The 18,902-nt window shown below is 43.7% G+C and overlaps 2 protein-coding genes and 1 pseudogene across 5 annotated transcripts; all 3 read left to right on the forward strand.

The window, feature by feature from the left end:
- Positions 1-399: 399 nt before the first annotated feature.
- RWDD2B (RWD domain containing 2B) lies at positions 400-7,858 on the forward strand. Of its 3 annotated transcripts, XM_025378111.1 has the most exons (6): positions 417-562; positions 2,569-2,667; positions 4,999-5,225; positions 5,313-5,380; positions 5,496-5,858; positions 6,960-7,858. In XM_025378111.1, exons 3-6 carry the CDS (start codon positions 5,019-5,021, stop codon positions 7,192-7,194), a joined length of 873 nt encoding a protein of 290 aa, XP_025233896.1. In that variant the 5' UTR covers positions 417-562; positions 2,569-2,667; positions 4,999-5,018; the 3' UTR covers positions 7,195-7,858. The 3 variants fall into 3 exon arrangements, with proteins under 3 accessions (XP_025233894.1, XP_025233896.1, XP_025233895.1); XM_025378109.1 differs by lacking the exon at positions 2,569-2,667 and having other exon boundaries at positions 400-562; XM_025378110.1 differs by lacking the exons at positions 417-562; positions 2,569-2,667 and adding an exon at positions 4,801-4,921.
- A 3,291-nt stretch (positions 7,859-11,149) lies between these two features.
- LOC112621577 lies at positions 11,150-15,189 on the forward strand (annotated as a pseudogene). Its single transcript, XR_003118749.1, has 2 exons — positions 11,150-11,422; positions 14,724-15,189. The product of XR_003118749.1 is annotated as a 60S ribosomal protein L23 pseudogene (transcript).
- Positions 15,190-17,430: 2,241 nt separating this feature from the next.
- Positions 17,431-17,999, forward strand: LOC112620074 (ubiquitin-40S ribosomal protein S27a). Its single transcript, XM_025378112.1, has one exon. It carries the CDS (start codon positions 17,475-17,477, stop codon positions 17,943-17,945), a length of 471 nt encoding a protein of 156 aa, XP_025233897.1. The 5' UTR covers positions 17,431-17,474; the 3' UTR covers positions 17,946-17,999.
- Positions 18,000-18,902: the final 903 nt, after the last annotated feature.

Consider the following 18,902-nt stretch of genomic DNA (forward strand, 5'->3'; position numbering starts at 1 on the left):
GGATCGCCTGAGGTCAGGAGTTCGAGACCAGCCTGGCCAACATGGTGAAACCCCCGTCTCTACTAAAAAATACAAAAATTATCTGGGCATGGTGGTGGGCGCCTGTAATCCTTGCTACTCGGGAGGCCGAGGCAGGAGAACCGCTTGAACCCGAACCCGGGAGGTGAAGGCTGCTGTGAGCCGAGATCGCGCCACTGCACTCCAGCTTGGGGGACAGAGCGAGACTCCGTCTCAAAAAAAAAAAAAAAAAAGGAGAAGAAGAGGAAGAAAACTCTGCGACTGAGAAGTACCTAGCAGGGACAAAGCATTCCCTTAGTCGTTCCAGCTGCGTACACAAACACTGGCGGACCCGGCGCCCGACAGGCCAGCTCTAGCTTCCGGCCGCGGCCCTGCGCACGCATGCGCCGTGCGCCTTGTTTTTTCTGATAGGCCGCTAGGTGAGGCGGTTTGTGAGTTTTGGGTTGCAGTATACTAGAATTTTGAGGTTTCCTTCCGGTGAAAATTGAGCTGTCCATGCAGCCATGGAACCCGGGTTACAGCAGTGAGGGGGCCGCGACTCAAGGTTAGTCTCGCCTCAGCGCCAGTGGCGAGCGCCACGGGGGTTTCCCACGCTGCAGCGCCGGGCGGTGGGAACGTTCCCGGCATGGCTGCCCGCTTCCCCTCACTGCAGGCGCCCATCGGTCGGTTTGGACCTCGGCATTGCTTCCCGGCTTCAGTAGCCCCGCTCCAGCCGGCGACCTCGCCCCGAGGGCAATCAGGGTGCGAGGGTGGCTGCGTGCTGGGCATTCTTCCTGAGAGCTTCGTGGCTTGGGTCGCGGGGTACTGTGCTCTGTTTTTCAAAAAAAAAAAAAAAAATCTGCAAGGAAAAGATATTATTGCACTCAGAAATATCAAGTTCCAGTCTACGTTCTCTTAAATATATATATATATTTTTAAATAATAGTAAAGGCGAGGTCTCCCTGTGTTAGCCAGGCTGGTCTTGAACAATTGGGCTTAAGCAATCCCCCTTTCTCCCAAAGTGCTGGGATTACAAGCGTGAGTCACTGCGCCCGGCTACAGTCTATTTCCTTACAGCATTCGCTGAAATCTTGCGTCATAAAATTATCTTGAGGGTTTTTTGGAAGGACTGAAATCTCTTAAGCGAAAATAATTTGGCAGATAAATGACCTGTGACATCACTCGCGTAGTTATCCATTCAAGAGTCCCTCCGTCCCGTACTTCTTCGCTATTCCATTTCATCTTTGCTACCTGCAATTCGATAGGACCCTCTCCCGACTTTGCTCACTCCCTGGGAGACTTTAAACAAATATATAGCTCCAAATAAGTGTTGACTCCCAAAATTATATCTGTAGCTCAGTCTCTCGTAGACTCCGAAACTGTATATCTAACTGCATGCTAGACATCTCTATTTAACAGGTGTCTTAGTAGGCGCTTCATTACTTCAGCTCTCCATGAAGCTCTCCTGAAGCTCTCCATGACCACACCGTCCAAATAAATGGCACATCCATACTTTCAGTAGCTTAAAGCCTTGGAGTCATTCTTCCGTGTCTCATGTAATTCATCTGTAAATCCTGTTGCCTCTGTTCTCTCCATGTATCCAGAACCTGAAGTTTACCAACTTGACCACTATAATCCTATCCAAGCCACCATCCTCTCTCCCTAGTTATTGCGGTGTCTATCTGGTTACCCCACTTTTCCTTTCACTTTTCTCCGTAACAGCAAGTGTGGGGATCTTCGTAAGTCAAACCTCTCTTGTAGCTCTTACGTATCAGTCGGGATAAAATTCAAAATTCTGGCCATGCTTTACTAGTCCCAACATAAACTGCCCCACCTTTCCTTACTAAACTCTTTCATTCCCCCTGTCCCCAGCTCACTGTGCGCTGGCCAGCTGCTCTAGCACCCTCCTACCTCAAGGCATTTGAACATGCTGTTCACTTTCCCTCGAACACTCTTGGCCAAGAAAAACACATGGCATGCTTTTTCAGTTCCTTAAAGTCTCTTCCCTACAGTCACCTTAGGAGAAAGGCCTTTCCTGACGACCCCTTGTGCAGTCTCACCCCCCTGCTGCCTTATTGTTTCCCTTGTCCTTGTTTTCTTCAGGTTTCTTCACAGCAGTTATTTACTGGATATAAAAATTCTTTTTTGTTTTTTTTGAAACAGTCTCACATGTTGCCCAGGCTGGAGTGCAGTAGTATGATCTTAGCTCACTGCAACCTCTGCCTCCCCAGTTCAAGTGATTCTCCTGCCTCAGCCTCCCTAGTAGCTGGGACTACAGGCGTGTGCGACCACACCTGGCTAATTTTTGCATTTTTAGTAGAGATGGGGTTTCATCATGTTGGCCAGGCTGGTCTCAAACTCCTGACCTCAGGTAATCCGCCCATCTCATCCTCCCGAAGTGCTGTGATTACAGGCGTGAGCCACCGCACCTGGGCTGGGCATATAAATTTGTTTTTGATGTCATGGTATCCTCCCACCAGTAGAGTTGTTTTATTACTTTCATTCATTGTTATCTTAGTGCCAATGCTTGAACGTAAGTGTTTTAGAAACATTTGTTGAAATGATGACCAGGCCGGGCTTGGTGGCTCACGCCTGTAATCCCAGCACTTTGGGATGCCGAGACGGGTGGATCACAAGGTAAAGGAGATCGAGACCATCCTGGCTAACACAGTGAAACCCCATCTCTACCAAAACTACAAAAAATTAGCCGGGCATGGTAGCGGGCACCTGTAGTTCCAGCTACTTGGGAGGCTGAGCCAGGAGAATGGCGTGAACCCAGGAGGCGGAGCTTGCAGTGAGCTGAGATCGTGCCACTGCACTCCGGCCTGGGTGACAGAGCAAGACTACGTCTCAAAAACAAACAAAAAAAGAAATGATGACCAATAATAATAATAGTAATAAGCGGCCCGACACCGTGGCTCATGCCTGTAATCCCAGCACTTTGGGAGGCCAAGGCGGGTGGATCACAAGGGCAAGAGTTCGAGACCAGCCTGGCCAATGTGGTAAAACCCCATCTCTACTAAAAAACCCAGAAAGCAGAGGTTGTAGTGAACCAACTCTGCACTCTGGCCTGGGTAACAGAGCTAGACCTTGTCTCAAAAAAAAAAAAAAAGGTTTTTAAATTAATAATAATAGCAGCAAGCACACATAAAATTTACTCTGTGGCCAGGCACTTTCCACAAATTCTCATCTAATCATCACAGCAACCCTCTCATCCCAGTTACGGAGTTGGGGAGACTAAAGCACAGATAAATTAAGCCACTTGCCTAAGGTCGTGCAGTTGGTAAGTGGCAGAGCCTGGAGTTGCACCTTGGCAATCTGGTAATAGAATCCAAACACTGGTAACAGAGCCACTCCAACAAAAAACAAAGTAAATGCACTTCCTCTAATAACCACCCAAGAAGTTGTTTTCTGTGTTTCTCAACTCCAAAACAGACTAGCAAATACGTCTATGGAATTCCAATAAGTCCAGGGATTTTAAGTATGTATGAGGATTTTGTTAAAAAAAAAAAAAAAAAAAAAGGGCTGGGTGTGGTGGCTCATGCCTGTAATTCCAGCACTTTGGGAGGTGGAGGTGGGCGGATCACGAAGTCAGGAGATCTCAACCATCCTGGCTAACATGGTGAAACCCCGTCTCTACAAAAAATAAAAAAAAAAATAGCTGGCCGTGGTGGCGGGCACCTGTAGTCCCAGCTACTTGGGAGGCTGAGGCAGGAGAATGGCGTGTACCTGGGACGCAGAATTTGCAGTGAGCGGATATGGTGCCACTGCACTCCAGCTTAGGCGACAGAGCGAGACTCTGTCTCAAAAAAAACCAAAAAACAAAAACACACCACCACCAAATGTTTGTTATGATATCAAGTTACAAAAGTGGGATATAACATTATACGAAGTCAGTGGTTAGCAAAGAAAACATTGTCATGAGGCCAGGTGAGGTGGCTCACACCTATAATCCCAGCACTTTCGGAGGCCGAGGGGGCAGGTGAATCACCTGAGGTCGGGTGTTTGAGACCAGCCTGACCACCATGGTGAAACTCCATCTCTATTAAATACAAAAAATTAGCTGGGCGTGGTGGCGGGCACCTGTAGTCCCAGCTACTCGGGAGGCTGAGGCAGGAGAATGGCATGAACCCGGGAGGCGGAGCTTGCAGTGAGCCGAGATCGTGCCACTAAACTCCAGCCTGGGCGACAGAGCGAGACTCTGTCTCAAAAAAAAAAAAAAATAGGGAAAACTAATAAATGCCATGCACAGTGGCTCATCGGCTCATACCTGTAATGCTAGCACTTGGGGAGGCCAAGACAGGAGGATTGCTTGAGCCCAGGAGGTTGAGACCAGGCTGAGCAACATAGCAAGACCTTGTTTCTACAAATAAAAAATGAAGCCAGGCGTGGCAGTGCATACCTATGGTCCTAGCTACTCAGAAGTCTGAGGTGGGAGGATTGCTTGGGCGTGGGAGGTTGAGGTTGCAGTGAGCGGGGATCATGCCACTGCACTCCAGCTGGGGTGACAGAGCTAGACCTTGTCTCAAAAAAAAACTAATAAACAATATTTACTTAAGAAACTGACCATTCGGATAATCAAACTCTCTGACTTATTCTGTACATTCTAGGTTTCCATTGTAACCAGTTATGTCCTCTCTTCTGGCTACATTATTGATACAGCTTTTTGACTACATAATTGGTTTACTTTGATGAAATTGCCCATTTATGGTAGCTCAAAATGTCTGCTCAACTATCTAGACACAGAATAATGTGGTGTCTACTTACTATTAAAAGTTTTTTGTGTTTTTTTTTTATAGATGGTCTCAGTATGTTGCCCAGGCTGGTCTTAGCAAAGGACTTAGTATATTATATCTGAAAGTAGAGTGATGGGGAAGAGACTCATTAAATTGTACAATTTACGAAGAAATCAAATACAATTTTAGTAAGTACCCTTGTTGATGTGTTCATTTCTTCTAAGATTGCATATGTAAATTGTCTCTCTTGTCTTTACCTCCTTAGAAACTTACACATGTCCAAAAATGATTGAGATAGAGCAGGCGGAGGCCCAGCTTGCTGAGTTAGACCTGCTAGCCAGTATGTTCCCTGGTGAGAATGAGCTCATAGTAAATGACCAACTGGCTGTAGCAGAACTGAAAGATTGTATTGAAAAGAAGACAATGGAGGGGCGATCTTCAAAAGTTTACTTTACTATCAATATGAACCTGGATGTATCTGAGGAAGCAATGGTAATTCAGTTTTGCTTTTGGAAGGATTGAAACATGTTGAGACTTAAAACATTGGTTAGTGCACTTTTTCTTCTTCTCTTTAATCAGGCGATGTTTTCTCTGGCCTGTATTCTTCCTTTTAAATACCCAGCAGTTCTGCCTGAAATTACTGTCAGGTACGTTACAGAAGTTCTGGCCAACTTTGGAGGTCAAATTAATCTGAGAATAAAAGCAACTCTTGAATTTGTTTTCTGTTCCCAGCCAATTGTTTTCTTATATCTTTTCTGTTAGATCAGTAATATTGAGTAGATCCCAGCAGACTCAGCTGAACACAGATCTGACTGCATTCCTGCAAAAACATTGTCATGGAGATGTTTGTATACTGAATGCCACGGAGTGGGTTAGAGAACACGCGTCTGGCTATGTCAGCAGAGATACTTCATCTTCACCCCCCACAGGAAGCACAGTCCAGTCAGTTGACCTCATCTTCACGAGACTCTGGATCTACAGCCATCATATCTACAACAAATGCAAAAGAAAGAATATTCTAGAGTGGGCAAAGGAGCTTTCCCTGTCTGGGTTTAGCATGCCTGGAAAACCTGGTGTTGTTTGTGTGGAAGGCCCACAAAGTGCCTGTGAAGAATTCTGGTCAAGGTTTGCTTTCACATATGTATGTGAAGTCATGTCAAAAATTTTAATAGTAAACAAGATACAGCCATGTGCTGCCTAGTAATGTTTTGCTCAACAGTGGACCACACATAAAACAGTGGTGCCATAGGATTATAATGGAGCACATATACAAACCTGATACATGGCACTTGATCTTCCCACTATTGAATATCAGAGTGATATTCAGTAATCGTGCTGGGACATTTGCTTTTCTATATGAAAAAATATAAAGACAAAAAAGTACCACCTAGGTTTGTGTAAGTACACTCTATCGTGGTGGTACAATGACAAAATAACCTGAAGATATATTTCTCAGAGTGTATCCCCATTGTTAAGCAACACATGACTATTAGAGATGTGGAGATAAGTATGTCCCGGGGGTTGTATCTTTATGGGGATTCAATCTCAAGTTGATGGATATGGCAGAAATCGCATGTAGTCAGCATTTTCCCCCTCACCTGACAAGTGCACGTAGGAGACATTCTGTAAATATACGCTGAATGAATTGAGCTCCTGCCCAAGACACTATGACCCCATCCACTTCCATGGATCTGATCCTTCCCTTATCTTAGTGATGCTGCAAACTGTATGCCCTATGAAGTAAGGGGCTTTCTAGAAGCACTAGAATTGCCACTAGTCTTCTCATTTCTCTATTGATATCCTAAATGAATTTCTGAGAAGATCCATTAATAGTTTGGGATTCAGTAATTCCTACATTTCTAAACTACTGATACAAGGCCGTAGGAAGGGTAACAAATGAGTTTGGGGATGGGATAATGACCAGAATCATATTTGATTAAAATAAATCCCTCTGAGATAAAAGTAGATTTCTTGGGTGGGGTGTGATGACTCACACCTGTAATCCCAGCACTGTGGGTGGCTGAGGCAGCATATCAATTGCAGCCAGGAGTTTGAAACCAACATGAGCAACATAGCAAGACCTGTCTCTACTAAATAAACAAAAGTTATAAAAATTTTTAAAAGTAGACTACTTCTAGGGAAAGGCATTGATAAGTCTGTTTTATAACTTCTGTTTTATGTGCTCTATACATTTTGAAAATGTTTACTTTGGAAATTTCTTTTCAGACTCAGAAAATTAAACTGGAAGAGAATTTTAATCCGCCATCGAGAAGACATTCCTTTTGATGGTACAAATGATGAAATGGAAAGACAAAGGAAATTTTCCATTTTTGAAGAAAAAGTGTTCAGTGTTAATGGAGCCAGGGGAAACCACATGGACTTTGGTCAGCTCTATCAGTTCTTAAATGCCAAAGGATGTGGGGATGTTTTCCAGATGTTTTTTGGTGTAGAAGGACAATGACAGTAAGAGTAGTTGAAAGTATCTTGTCACTGTTGGCCTTTTGATTTTTTTTTCCCACTTTTTCTTGAAAGATTAAGTAAGTAATTTTATTTTAGTTCCATTCTAGAATGTTGGGGAGTGGGGGACAAGAAAAAAATAGTATAGCTGAAATGCATCTGTTAAAAATGTCATGATTGAAAGCAGAACTGAGTTTTAAATTACAACCTTAAAATTGTTAGATATTTCTTCACATATCAGCTGCCCATTTTGAAAAAGAAATGATCCACAAAGGTGATGTTGGTGCTCCAATTTGCTAGCCATTCCCAACCCCCTTCTCCCTTACCTGCCTTCACTAAAGAACCCAGAAAAGCTAATTGCTCCCCTTTCAGCCTCTGTTGCAACTAACAACTCTCAGTGGCCTCAGGACACAGCTTTGGCCTTGGGAATCTGGGAAAACTTTTGCTTTCTGATTAAAGAAACATATGCAGCTAGGCCACCTCCTCCCCCTCTTACTTTTATAAATGCCAAAGTGATGGCTGGAGCTGGAGGAGTTACTTGAACTATGACAGAAGGAAGGACTAAGAGAACCACGAAGATGCCAGTTGCCACATTGTTGAGCTGCTGACCCAACACCAGCCGCTGCCTATCTCTAGACGTCTTATGAAATAAAACCGGTTTTGTTTAATTTCTAGGCTTTTTTTTTTTTTTTAATAGACGGAGTCTTGCTCTGTCACCCAGGCTGGAGTGCAATGGTGCGATCTCGGCTCACTGCAACCTCCACCTCCCAAGTTCAAGCGATTCTCCTGCCTCGGCCTCCTGAGTAGCTGAGATTACAGGGGCCTGCCACCATGCCTGGCTAATTTTTGTGTTTTTAGTAGAGACGGGGTTTCACCATGTTGGCCAGGCTGGTCTCGAACTCCTGACCTCAGGTGATCGCCCGCCTCGGCCTCCCAATGTGCTGGGATTACAGGCATGAGCCACCACGCCCAGCCAATTTCTAGGCTTTTTACTAGCAGTTGAAAGCTAGTTTGTCAAATAGAGTTTTTCAGAGCTTTAGTTTTGCATTTACCCCAGCCTTTTGATACATAAGTAGGTGAAGTTTTTCTGAAGTGGAGTTTGCAGTTCGTCTCGTTTTGTATACTCACACTCTGCCCCTGTTCCTGGGCTTGCCTCAGACAAGGCTGAGGCACGAGTAGGGCTTAAACATTTTTAACAAGCGTCAACAATTCATCAAATTAGTAATTTAGAAGATTTGTTTGGCAAATTGTATTCTGACATTTTTTTGTTCTGGAAATGGCTCTCTGTATATTTCTTTTTGCCAAATTTTGACCTACCATTAAACACACCACCCAGTTTTTGAGGACTTCCATAAATTGGTTCCAAAAGCATTTATTATTTATTAATTTGCTAGCACGCAGGTTGATTCCAGGTGTTGGATATTTCTTGACCAGTCAGACTTGGTTGAGGAATGGAGTTGGGGTGAGAAACAATGCATTAAGTTAGTAAAAAGTTGGAGGCAAACTATGCTTATCACAAAATGAATCAGTAAGTGAAATATAGCATATATTATGTAATACAATGTAGAAATCTGAAGGAATAAAATGGAAGAAGGCAATGTGGATAGATCTTAAATATAAAGGTTATTAAACATAAATGAGGGTCAGAATGGTATTTAAAGCACAGTGCTTGTATTGGACCTAAACCTTATGTACCTCCCCAGATTTCCTCCCTGCTGCCCATTCCTATTGCCCTGTCAGTTGCCCTGGAAATCCCAGTTCCTCTGCTGCCACCAGACAGCCAGATGGACCAGTTGTGTGTCTAGTTTCTGATTCCTCCAGTGACTAACAGATTTGTATGAAATACCCTACAGAGAATGGAATCTGACATTCCTACCACCAAAGGGGGCAGATGATGCATATATTACTTTAAGCAGCTAAAGTGGCAGCTAAACCGCTAAAACTTTTTCAGTCTCTGTACATTATATTAAAAACCAGATTGCTATGCATAATATGCAGATCTCAAATGTCACATAAACACATAGAATGCAACAGAGTAGTTTTACAAGTTTTCTTTCCTGGGACATCAGTCAAATTTAGACATTTATGATTAAGTCATACTGAGCCAGGGAAGTACAGATTTTCCAATCTTGTGATGAGAAAGTTCCTTTGAGAATGGATAAATGTAGTGAAATGTTAGAAATGTTAAGAGTATAAGCAATATAGCTTTCTTAGATTTCTATTTTTTTTTTTTTTTTTTTTTCTGGAGACAAACTTGTCTGGATCTGTCACCCTGGCTGGAGTGCAGTAGCGCAATCCTGGCTTACTGCAACCTCCGCCGCCTGGGGTTCAAGTGATTCTCCCACCTCGTTCTCCCAAGTAGCCGAGATTACAGGTGCGTGCTACCACGCTTGCTACTTTTTGGATTTTTAGTAGAGACGGGGATTGACTATGTTGGCCATGCTGGTCTTGAACTCTTGACCTCAGATGATCCACCTGCCTCAGCCTCTCAAAGTGCTGGAATTACAGGCGTGAGCCACCGCGCCCTGCCCAGTTTCTACCAATGATTATATACTTGATATATAAACATCCTTAAATATAAAATGTTCTGTATGATTGCACATAAAAAAATTTGTTCAGCAATGACGATTTATCAACATATTAATGTAATAACTATTTTGAACTGGAATCACCTATAAAAAATGATAAATCCTGAAAAGAAACCGTTTCAAGTCAAATTATGTTCAAAAGTTACATTTTCTAAAGAAAACAAGTACTGGCAGGGAATATTGGCCACATGCTTTGTTTTATTTTGTTTTTGTTTGTTTGAAGACGAAGTCTCGCTCTGTAGCCCAGGCTGGAGTGTGAGTGCAGTGGCGTGATCTCGGCTCACCGCAACCTCTGCCTCCCAGGTTCAAGCAATTCTGCCTCAGCCTCCCGAGTAGATGGGATTACAGGCGCGCACCACTGCACCCGGCTAATTTTTTGTTTTTTAGTAGAGATGGGGGTTTCACCATGTTAGCCAGGCTGGTCTTGAACTCCGGACCTCAGGTAATCCGTCCGCCTTCGCCTCCCAAAGTGCTCTTTATTTTGTTATTAAGAAAGATGTTGGCCGGGCGCGGTGGCTCAAGCCTGTAATCCCAGCACTTTGGGAGGCCGAGACGGGCGGATCACGAGGTCGGGAGATCGAGACCATCCTGGCTAACACGGTGAAACCCCGTCTCTACTAAAAAATACAAAAATAAACTAGCCGGGCGAGGTGGCAGGCGCCTGTAGTCCCAGCTACTCGGGAGGCTGAGGCAGGAGAATGGCGTGAACCCGGGAGGCGGAGCTTGCAGTGAGCTGAGATCCGGCCACTGCACTCCAGCCTGGGCGCCAGAGCGAGACTCCGTCTCAAAAAAAAAAAAAAAAAAAAAAGAAAGATGTGTATCAGGGAAACTAAAAAATAACAGACCATTGGTGAAATTCCATAAAAGCGACAATGCAGCCAAGGTTTAAAGGAAAGGGCAGACGCAGAAATTACGTTCCCGCCCCACCTCCCTACCCCCAGCGATTATTAGAACTACTTGAGAAAACTGAGTCCATAAAAACTCAGCAAAGGGGCACCACAAGCATTCCACTTAAACACAATCTGCCCATCTGAAGCCATCAGAGCGGGGAAGGGATGTAGGTCGTAAAGTCCTTTGCCATCCCTGTGAGGGGCAGAGCCGGGCGAGGGAAGATTCCAGATCAGCGTGGAAGTGTCTGCTGGCTGCCTACAGACACCCGGGTATCGCAAGGCTCCCAGGCGCTCTGGGGCTGTCATCGACAGCTAGGCTTTCTCTTGTGACCCCTGCAGCTCCCGAGCACTCGCAGGCCCCACAGGCAGCCTAAGAGCGCGGAGAGAAGCTCCGCGTACTCCGCGCGTGCGCCTTCCTGGGTCGACGTGGCCCGGAAGCACTAGGCGTGGGTTTCCGGGATTCTGTGAGCTCCAGGACTTATGGGCGGGTCGGGTCACTGCAGCTGCGAGCGCTGCCTTTCGGATCTCGGCGATAGCTTCCGAACCCGGGCTTGAGTCCTAAGCTGCGGACTCGCCTGCTGAGTGGGCATCTCGCAGGCCAGCCAGATGCTGCTTTGGGGCCGAGTTGGACTTTTTATTTTTTGTTGTTGACGCTTACTATCTTCGGAAAAAGAGGCATCGATTCCCATTCTCGGGACTTCCCAGATGTTGCTGCAACCGGGGAATTAGAGGAATGGTGCACCCTGGGACCCAGGTAGTGCCTTCGAAGTCCAAGGTGTTCCTCGATTTTAACCAGGGAATTACGGAAATCGAGGCTTTTTTCCCCACTGGAGCATTTGGCTTTTCGGATTTTGAAAACCTGCTCTCCCTCGTTCCTCCCGCCAACAAATTATATATATTATTTATATGTCATATATAACGTATTAAACATATGTATTACATATATGATTACACATAATATATATCCTAGGAAGAGTAGAAATAGCTGGATTTTAAAGTCACCCACAATCCCATGTCCAAAAAGACAATATTAAATTTTGATTTTACATTTTATTTTCTAGTATCCTATTTTTGCATGTGTGTATATGTGGGGTTTTCTTTAAAAAGAAAAAAAAAAAAATTAGGGCCGGGCGTGGTAGCTCACGCCTGTAATCCCAGCTACTCCGGAGGCTGAGGCAGGAGAATGGTGTGAATCCGCGAGGCGGAGCCGTGAGCGGAGATCGCGCCGCTGCACTCTAGCCTGGGCGACAGAACTAGACTCCATCTCATAATAATAATAATAATAATAATAATAAATTAATTAATTAAAATTTAAAAAATAAAAAAATTAGGCCGGGTGTGGTAGCTCACGCCTGTAATCTCACCACTTTGGGAGGCCAACGTGGGTGGATCACCTGAAGTCAGGAGTTCGAGACCAGCCTGGCCAACATGGTGAAACCCTGCCTCTACTAAAAATACAAAAAATTAGCCAGGTGTGGTGGTAGGCGCCTGTAATACCAGCTAATCAGGAGGCTGAGGCAGGAGAATCGCTTGAACCCGGAAGGCGGAGGTTGCAGTGAGCTGAGCTCACACCACTGAACTGAAGCCTGGGTGACAGAGCGAGACTCCTTGTCAAAAAAAAAAAGAAGAAAGAAAAGAAAGAAAAAGAAAAGAAATGGTGCAGCAATGACTAGCCTTGTGCATTCATTCCCCCCCCCCCACCCCCGTCTTTTAATACTTCTTTTTTTAGCAGAATTATGGAGGACTATAGTTGAAGATGCAAGGAAAGTTCATGGGAAGGGATGATATTCAACGTAGTTAACAACCAACATGACCTGATCACCATCCATTGGACTAGCCACATGTCTAGGGCTGGAATGGGGTTTTGGAAGACTGATAAATTAACAATTAACACTTTAGTCAGGAATCAGGGGAAGGTCAGAGAAGTCCTAGGGAAATGGCAAGGGCAATGAAAGAACATTTCAGAGGGTATCAGAGAATTTTACTATTTTAACAACCATTTAAGTTAAACGGTGTATAATAATCATCAGTCCAATTTATATGTTTGCTGTTGGAAAGATAAGGATTATAATCTGATTATCTTGTCCTGTGAAATTGGAGGAAAACTCATCTGTTGAAGTCAAGGAGGAAGGTAGAATGGTCAGAGTTTTGAAGAAGTGTTCAAATAATTACTGGGAGTCCTAGAAAATTACAGAAGTGTGGTACATTTGTTGGGCTGTAATGAAGACACAACTAAGGTGTGGGATCATTAATTCTTAGTGGTCTAAAGCTTCTGTTGACTACATTGTTAGTTTTCCAGGCAGTGTTCAACTTTTCTCTGGAAAAAAAAAAAAGCTGAAAACAAATAATTGGCTTTGTGTAGTGTTTGGTTTCTCCAGATGAATAGGCTGAAGGAGCAGATGTACAAGAGACTTTGTGGTATTGGCAAGAGAGTGACTGATATAAAAGATCATGAAATCTAAAGTGAACAATGAAGGGAGTAAAGAGAAAAGAGTCTTTAGTGTTAGGGAGAAAATATAAGGGCCAATGCAAGGTCAAGATTTCCTTGAAGAATGTCTAGGTGGAAACAGTTAAATGAGGAATCTGGCAAGAGGGGATCGTGACCCAAGAGTGGGGTGAAATTGGGAAAATGTAAGTAGTAATATCAGGATGTGACTGTGGAGTGGCAGATGAAGTTGAATAGAGGAAAAGGATATGAGAGATGAAGATTTTTATAACTGAGCGGCCAAGCAGTGGACAGGTATGCCACATGAACCTAATCAGGACTTTAAAAAGACTGTCCAGGATGATGTTTGGAATGAGGGTGGAGAGCCAAGTGTTAAGTGTTTAGAGACTACAAGGGTATGACCAGGAGGCTGGTAAGAGGACAGATGTCAGAAGGTGTATTCTGTTGACAGCAGCCTGAAAATAATGATTTATTGTTTTAAGGAAAGTAGAAGCAAAGAGGATCCTATTCTTATCTGCAGACCCCTGAGGTAGGTGGGATTTTAAATGATAAACAGTACTCATGAGATGCTGCTGTGGAAGCACTGTCATTAGCCAACCTGTGAACAAGTGTTGAGGGTGAATACTGGCTAATCACGGAGCTACAATTCCAAAGAATATGTGGGAAGGAAGGGCTTTGTAGGGCAGATGGGAGTAGGGGTTAGACCAGCAAGAAATTACACAGTTTTATGTGGTAGGGAAATATATATACATGTACCTGTATCTCCTTCCTGCCTTCTTGACTTCCTGAGTCCAGACTCAGTATTACAGTTTCCTTCTAGATTCTGAAAATCTGTTTTTTATCAGTTTTAGTTTTAGTCATGCTGTTTCTGTCTTCTTCAATGTTTTCATCAATTTGTGTGTGTGTGTGTGTGTGTTTGTGTGTGTGTGTGAATTTGGGAGAGGCTGCTAGTAGATTCTATTTTGAACTGGAAATCCACCTATATATTCCTCTAGTACTATTATGGTTATTTTCTTTTTTTTTTTTTTTTTTTTTTGAGACAGAGTCTCGCTCTGTCGCCCAGGCTGGAGTGCAGTGACTGGATCTCAGCTCACTGCAAGCTCTGCCTCCCGGGTTTACGCCATTCTCCTGCCTCAGCCTCCTGAGTAGCTGGGACTACAGGCACCTGCCACCTCGCCTGGCTAGTTTTTTTGTATTTTTTAGTAGAGATGGGGTTTCACTGTGTTCGCCAGGATGGTCTCGATCTCCTGACCTCGTGATCCGCCCGTCTCGGCCTCCCAAAGTGCTGGGGTTACAGGCTTGAGCTACCACGCCCAGCCGATCTTCTTTTCTTTTAAATCCCTCTAATATAGTTTGGATATTTGTCCCCACCCAAATCTCGTGTTAAATTGTGGTGAGTTATAGCCGATATATACTGAAATTATTCTTATTGTACATTTATTTTGTAATGTTAGCAAACTATTATATCTTGTTTTCTCAATTGACTCTCTAGGGATCCCAGTTGACAAACAAATGCTCTCCTGGCATATACTACCTATGTAGTGTTGCTGCTATTTAAATACGAAGTTTGCTTTAAAAAATTTGAAAATACTTTTTTCCTTCTTTCCAGTGTTCAAGATGTCAAAGCGAGGACGTGGTAGGTCCTCTGGTGTGAAATTCCGGATTTCTTTGGGTCTTCCAGTAGGAGCTGTGATCAACTGTGCTGATAACACAGGAGCCAAAAACCTGTATATCATCTCCGTGAAGGAGATCAAGGGATGGCTGAACAGACTTTCCACTGCTGGTGTCGGTGACATGGTGATGGCCACAGTCAAGAAAGGCAAACCAGAGCTCAGAAAAATGGTACATCCAGCAGCAGTCATTCGACAATGAAAGTCATACCGGAGAAAAGATGGTGTGTTTATTTCAGAGATAATGCAGGGGTCATAGTGAGTAATAAAGGTGAAATGAAAGGTTCTGCCATTACAGGACCAGTAGCAAAGGAGAGTGCAGACTTGTGGCCCCTGATTGTGCATTGCGTGATTCTCCAGTATATTAAAAAAAAAAAAAAAAAGAAAGAAAAAGAAAAACTTTAAAGCCGTTAAAAAAAGCCATTAAAAAGTATTTGTCCCCCCCGCAAAAAATACATCTTAATAACAGTTGAAGGTAAAGTACCACCAAGTTTAATAAAGATTAATTAATGCTGAGTTTTATCAGCATTTTTTATGACTGTCACTGGATTTCACTATATTTCTTATCTTGGTAAAGTATATCTGAAAGTAGAATAAAGGGGAAATCCTATCCGTGATTAATTTTGGTAATCAGATACATTTTCTCTAGCAGCCACATTTCTTTATTTTTTTTTCTGAAACAGGGTCTCACTCTGTCGCCCAGGTGGGAGTGCAGTGGTATGATCACGGTTCACTGCAGCCATGACCTCCCGGGCTCAAATGATCCTCCTGCCTCAGCCTCCCTGAGTAGCTGGGACCACAGGCATGTGCCACCATGCCTGCCACCATGCTGTGTTTCCCAGGCTGGAAGTAGCCATATGGCTGGAAGTAGCCATATATCTATCCCATTGGGTTCTCTCAAGTTTGTGGGTATGAATTCTCTTGCCCTTGCCTCTCTAGAAACTTGTGAATTATAGCTGGGCACAGTGGCTAACACCTGTAATTGTAGCACTTTGGAAGGCCGAGGCAAGTGGATCACCTGAGACCAGGAGTTCGAGACCAGCCTGGCCAACATGGCGAAACCCTGTCTCTACTAAAAATACAAAAATTAGCCGGGCATGGTGGCAAGCACCTATAATCCCAGCTACACAGGAGGCTGAGGCAGAAGCATCACTTCAACCTGTGCTGGGGGTGGGGGTGGTTGGAGTGAGCTGAGATCACCCCACTTCATTCCAGCCTGGGCAAAAAGAGTGAAACTGTCTTAAAAAAGAGAGAGAGAGAGAGGGAGAAAGGAAGGAAGGAAGGAGGGAAGGAAGGAAGGAAGGAAGGAAGGAAGGAAGGAAGGAAGGAAGGAAGGAAGGAAGGAAGGAAGGAAGGGAGGGAGGAAGGAAGGAAAGGAACTTGTGAATTATCACAGAATGACTGAGATTGTCTGAGTTAGAACTCTGACTAGTATGTTCTCCAGTTAGAAAGAGTTCACTGTGAATGACAAGGTGGCTACAGAAGAATTGAAAGATTGTATTGAAAAGGGGACCATGGAGCTGAGATCTTCAAAAGTTTCCTGTGACTATAAACCAGGAGATGTCACATATAGCTATGGTACTTTCTTTTGCAGTTTTTAAAAAAGCAAATCTATTATGTGTAGAGGAAAAATTATTGAGTATTCTGCTATATTTTCAGGTAACACTTTCTCTGACTTCTGCATTCCCTTTTAAATATCATGAAGCTCTACCAGAAATTACTGTCAAGTGTGTTGGAAGTTCTCTGCCCAGTCCTACCTATATTTTTTGGTATATAAAAATGACTTGTGTGTGTTTTTTGAAGGACCTAAGAAAGCAATATGTTCTTATCAGGTCACAGTCCTTAAAACAATCCCAGCAGACCCTACTGAACACAGATTTGAGTGTGCACTTGCAGAGTGATTGTTGTGGTGAAGTCTGTACACTGAATGCTAGAGGATGGGTTACAGAACATGCCTCTGAATATATCAGCAGGGATCCCACAACTTCTATCTCCAAAGAAAGTACAGCACAACACACAGATCTCATTCTCACCAGGCTGTGGAGGTCTAGCTGACAAAAAAGAAAGAATATTGTGGAACTAGCAAAGGAGCTTTTCCTATCTGGGTGTAGCATGGTGGGAAACCTGGTGTCATTTGCATGGAAGGCTTACAGAGCATATGTGAACAATTCTGTGGATTAGGTTTGCTTTTTAATTTTCTTTCCTTTTTCTGTACTATGCAGCCTGTTTAGTACAAACTGAGGTTGTAATAGATGGGAAAGCAAGTGATTATACGTTCAGGCCATGGAGCCAAAAGTGATTTTTCCATTGTAATGGCAACAATGGACTGAGAGTCAGTGCCTTTTGGTTCTAGGACTGTTATTGTGGAGCTTACGCCAGTTGCTTAGCTGTTTCTAGACATAGGCTCTTAATAGGTCAAGAGCTTGGAAAGTGTTTGATAAATGTTACATTGATTTCTAAAGCCACTAGATGGTTTCTGAGATATAGTTTGATTCCAAAATATGACTCATCATCTTAGCTTATGTTTTGAGTCCCATAAAAAGGGACTTTCCCAGAAGTTTTGTGGTTAAAGTCCCATTGAGAGTGACAACCCAACCATCACAAATCTGGGGTCTCCTTTCCTGAAACTGATAGATTAAGAAGTTCAGCCATCTTTTCGATCCGCCATCTGCGGTGGAGCCGCCACAAAAATGCAGATTTTCGTGAAAACCCTTACGGGGAAGACCATCACCCTCGAGGTTGAACCCTCGGATACGATAGAAAATGTAAAGGCCAAGATCCAGGATAAGGAAGGAATTCCTCCTGATCAGCAAAGACTGATCTTTGCTGGCAAGCAACTGGAAGATGGACGTACTTTGTCTGACTACAATATTCAAAAGGAGTCTACTCTTCATCTTGTGTTGAGACTTCGTGGTGGTGCTAAGAAAAGGAAGAAGAAGTCTTACACCACTCCCAAGAAGAATAAGCACAAGAGAAAGAAGGTTAAGCTGGCTGTCCTGAAATATTATAAGGTGGATGAGAATGGCAAAATTAGTCGCCTTCGTCGAGAGTGCCCATCTGATGAATGTGGTGCTGGGGTGTTTATGGCAAGCCACTTTGACAGACATTATTGTGGCAAATGTTGTCTGACTTATTGCTTCAACAAGCCAGAAGACAAGTAACTGTATGAGTTAATAAAAGACACGAACTAAAAAAAAAAAAAAAAAAAAAAAAAAGAAGTTCAGCCATTTCCACTCTTCCAAACTTATGAGGGAAATGAGGACAAAATAGATGAGTCTGGAATGAGATATGAACTGGATAATATTGGGCAATAAAATGTATTTGTATGAAATAAAAATAGATTTCTATTTTATTAGCATTGGTGGGTTAAAAATCAAACTACTTTTAATATTTCTGAACACATCTTACTTTTATTTTTTAATTTTTATTATTTTATTTTATTTATTTTTTTGAGACGGAGTCTTGCTCTGTCGCCCAGGCTGGAGTGCAGTGGCGCAATCTCAGCTCACTGCAAGCTCCGCCTCCCGGGTTCCCACCATTCTCCTGCCACAGCCTCCTGAGTAGCTGGGACTACAGGCGCCCGCCACCTCGCCCGGCTAGTTTTTTTTTGTATTTTTTAGTAGAGACAGAGTTTCACCGTGTTAGCCAGGATGGTCTCCATCTCCTGACCTCGTGATCCACCCATCTCGGCCTCCCAAAGTGCTGGGATTACAGGCTTGAGCCATCGTGCCCGGCCACACATCTTACTTTTAAAATGTCTACTCTGAAAATTTATTTTCCTCTGGGTGCGGTGGCTTACACCTGTAATTCCCAGTACTTTGGGAGGCCAAGGTGGGCGGATCACGAGGTCAGGAGATGGAGACCATCCTGGCTAACATGGTGAAACCCCGTCTCTACTAAAAAATACAAAAAATCAGCCAGGCGTAGTGGCGGGCGCCTGTAGTCCCAGCTACTTGGGAGGCTGAGGCAGGAAAATGGCGTGACCCTGGGAGGCGGAGCTTGCAGTGAGCTGAGAACGTGCCACTGCAGTCCAGCCTGGGCGACACAGCAAGACTCCATCTCAAAAAATTAAAAAAAAAATTATTTTCCAACTCAGACAAATAACCTGGAAGAAAATT

This window comes from Theropithecus gelada, chromosome 3 (assembly GCF_003255815.1).
Source record: "Theropithecus gelada isolate Dixy chromosome 3, Tgel_1.0, whole genome shotgun sequence".
NCBI lineage: Eukaryota > Metazoa > Chordata > Mammalia > Primates > Cercopithecidae > Theropithecus > Theropithecus gelada.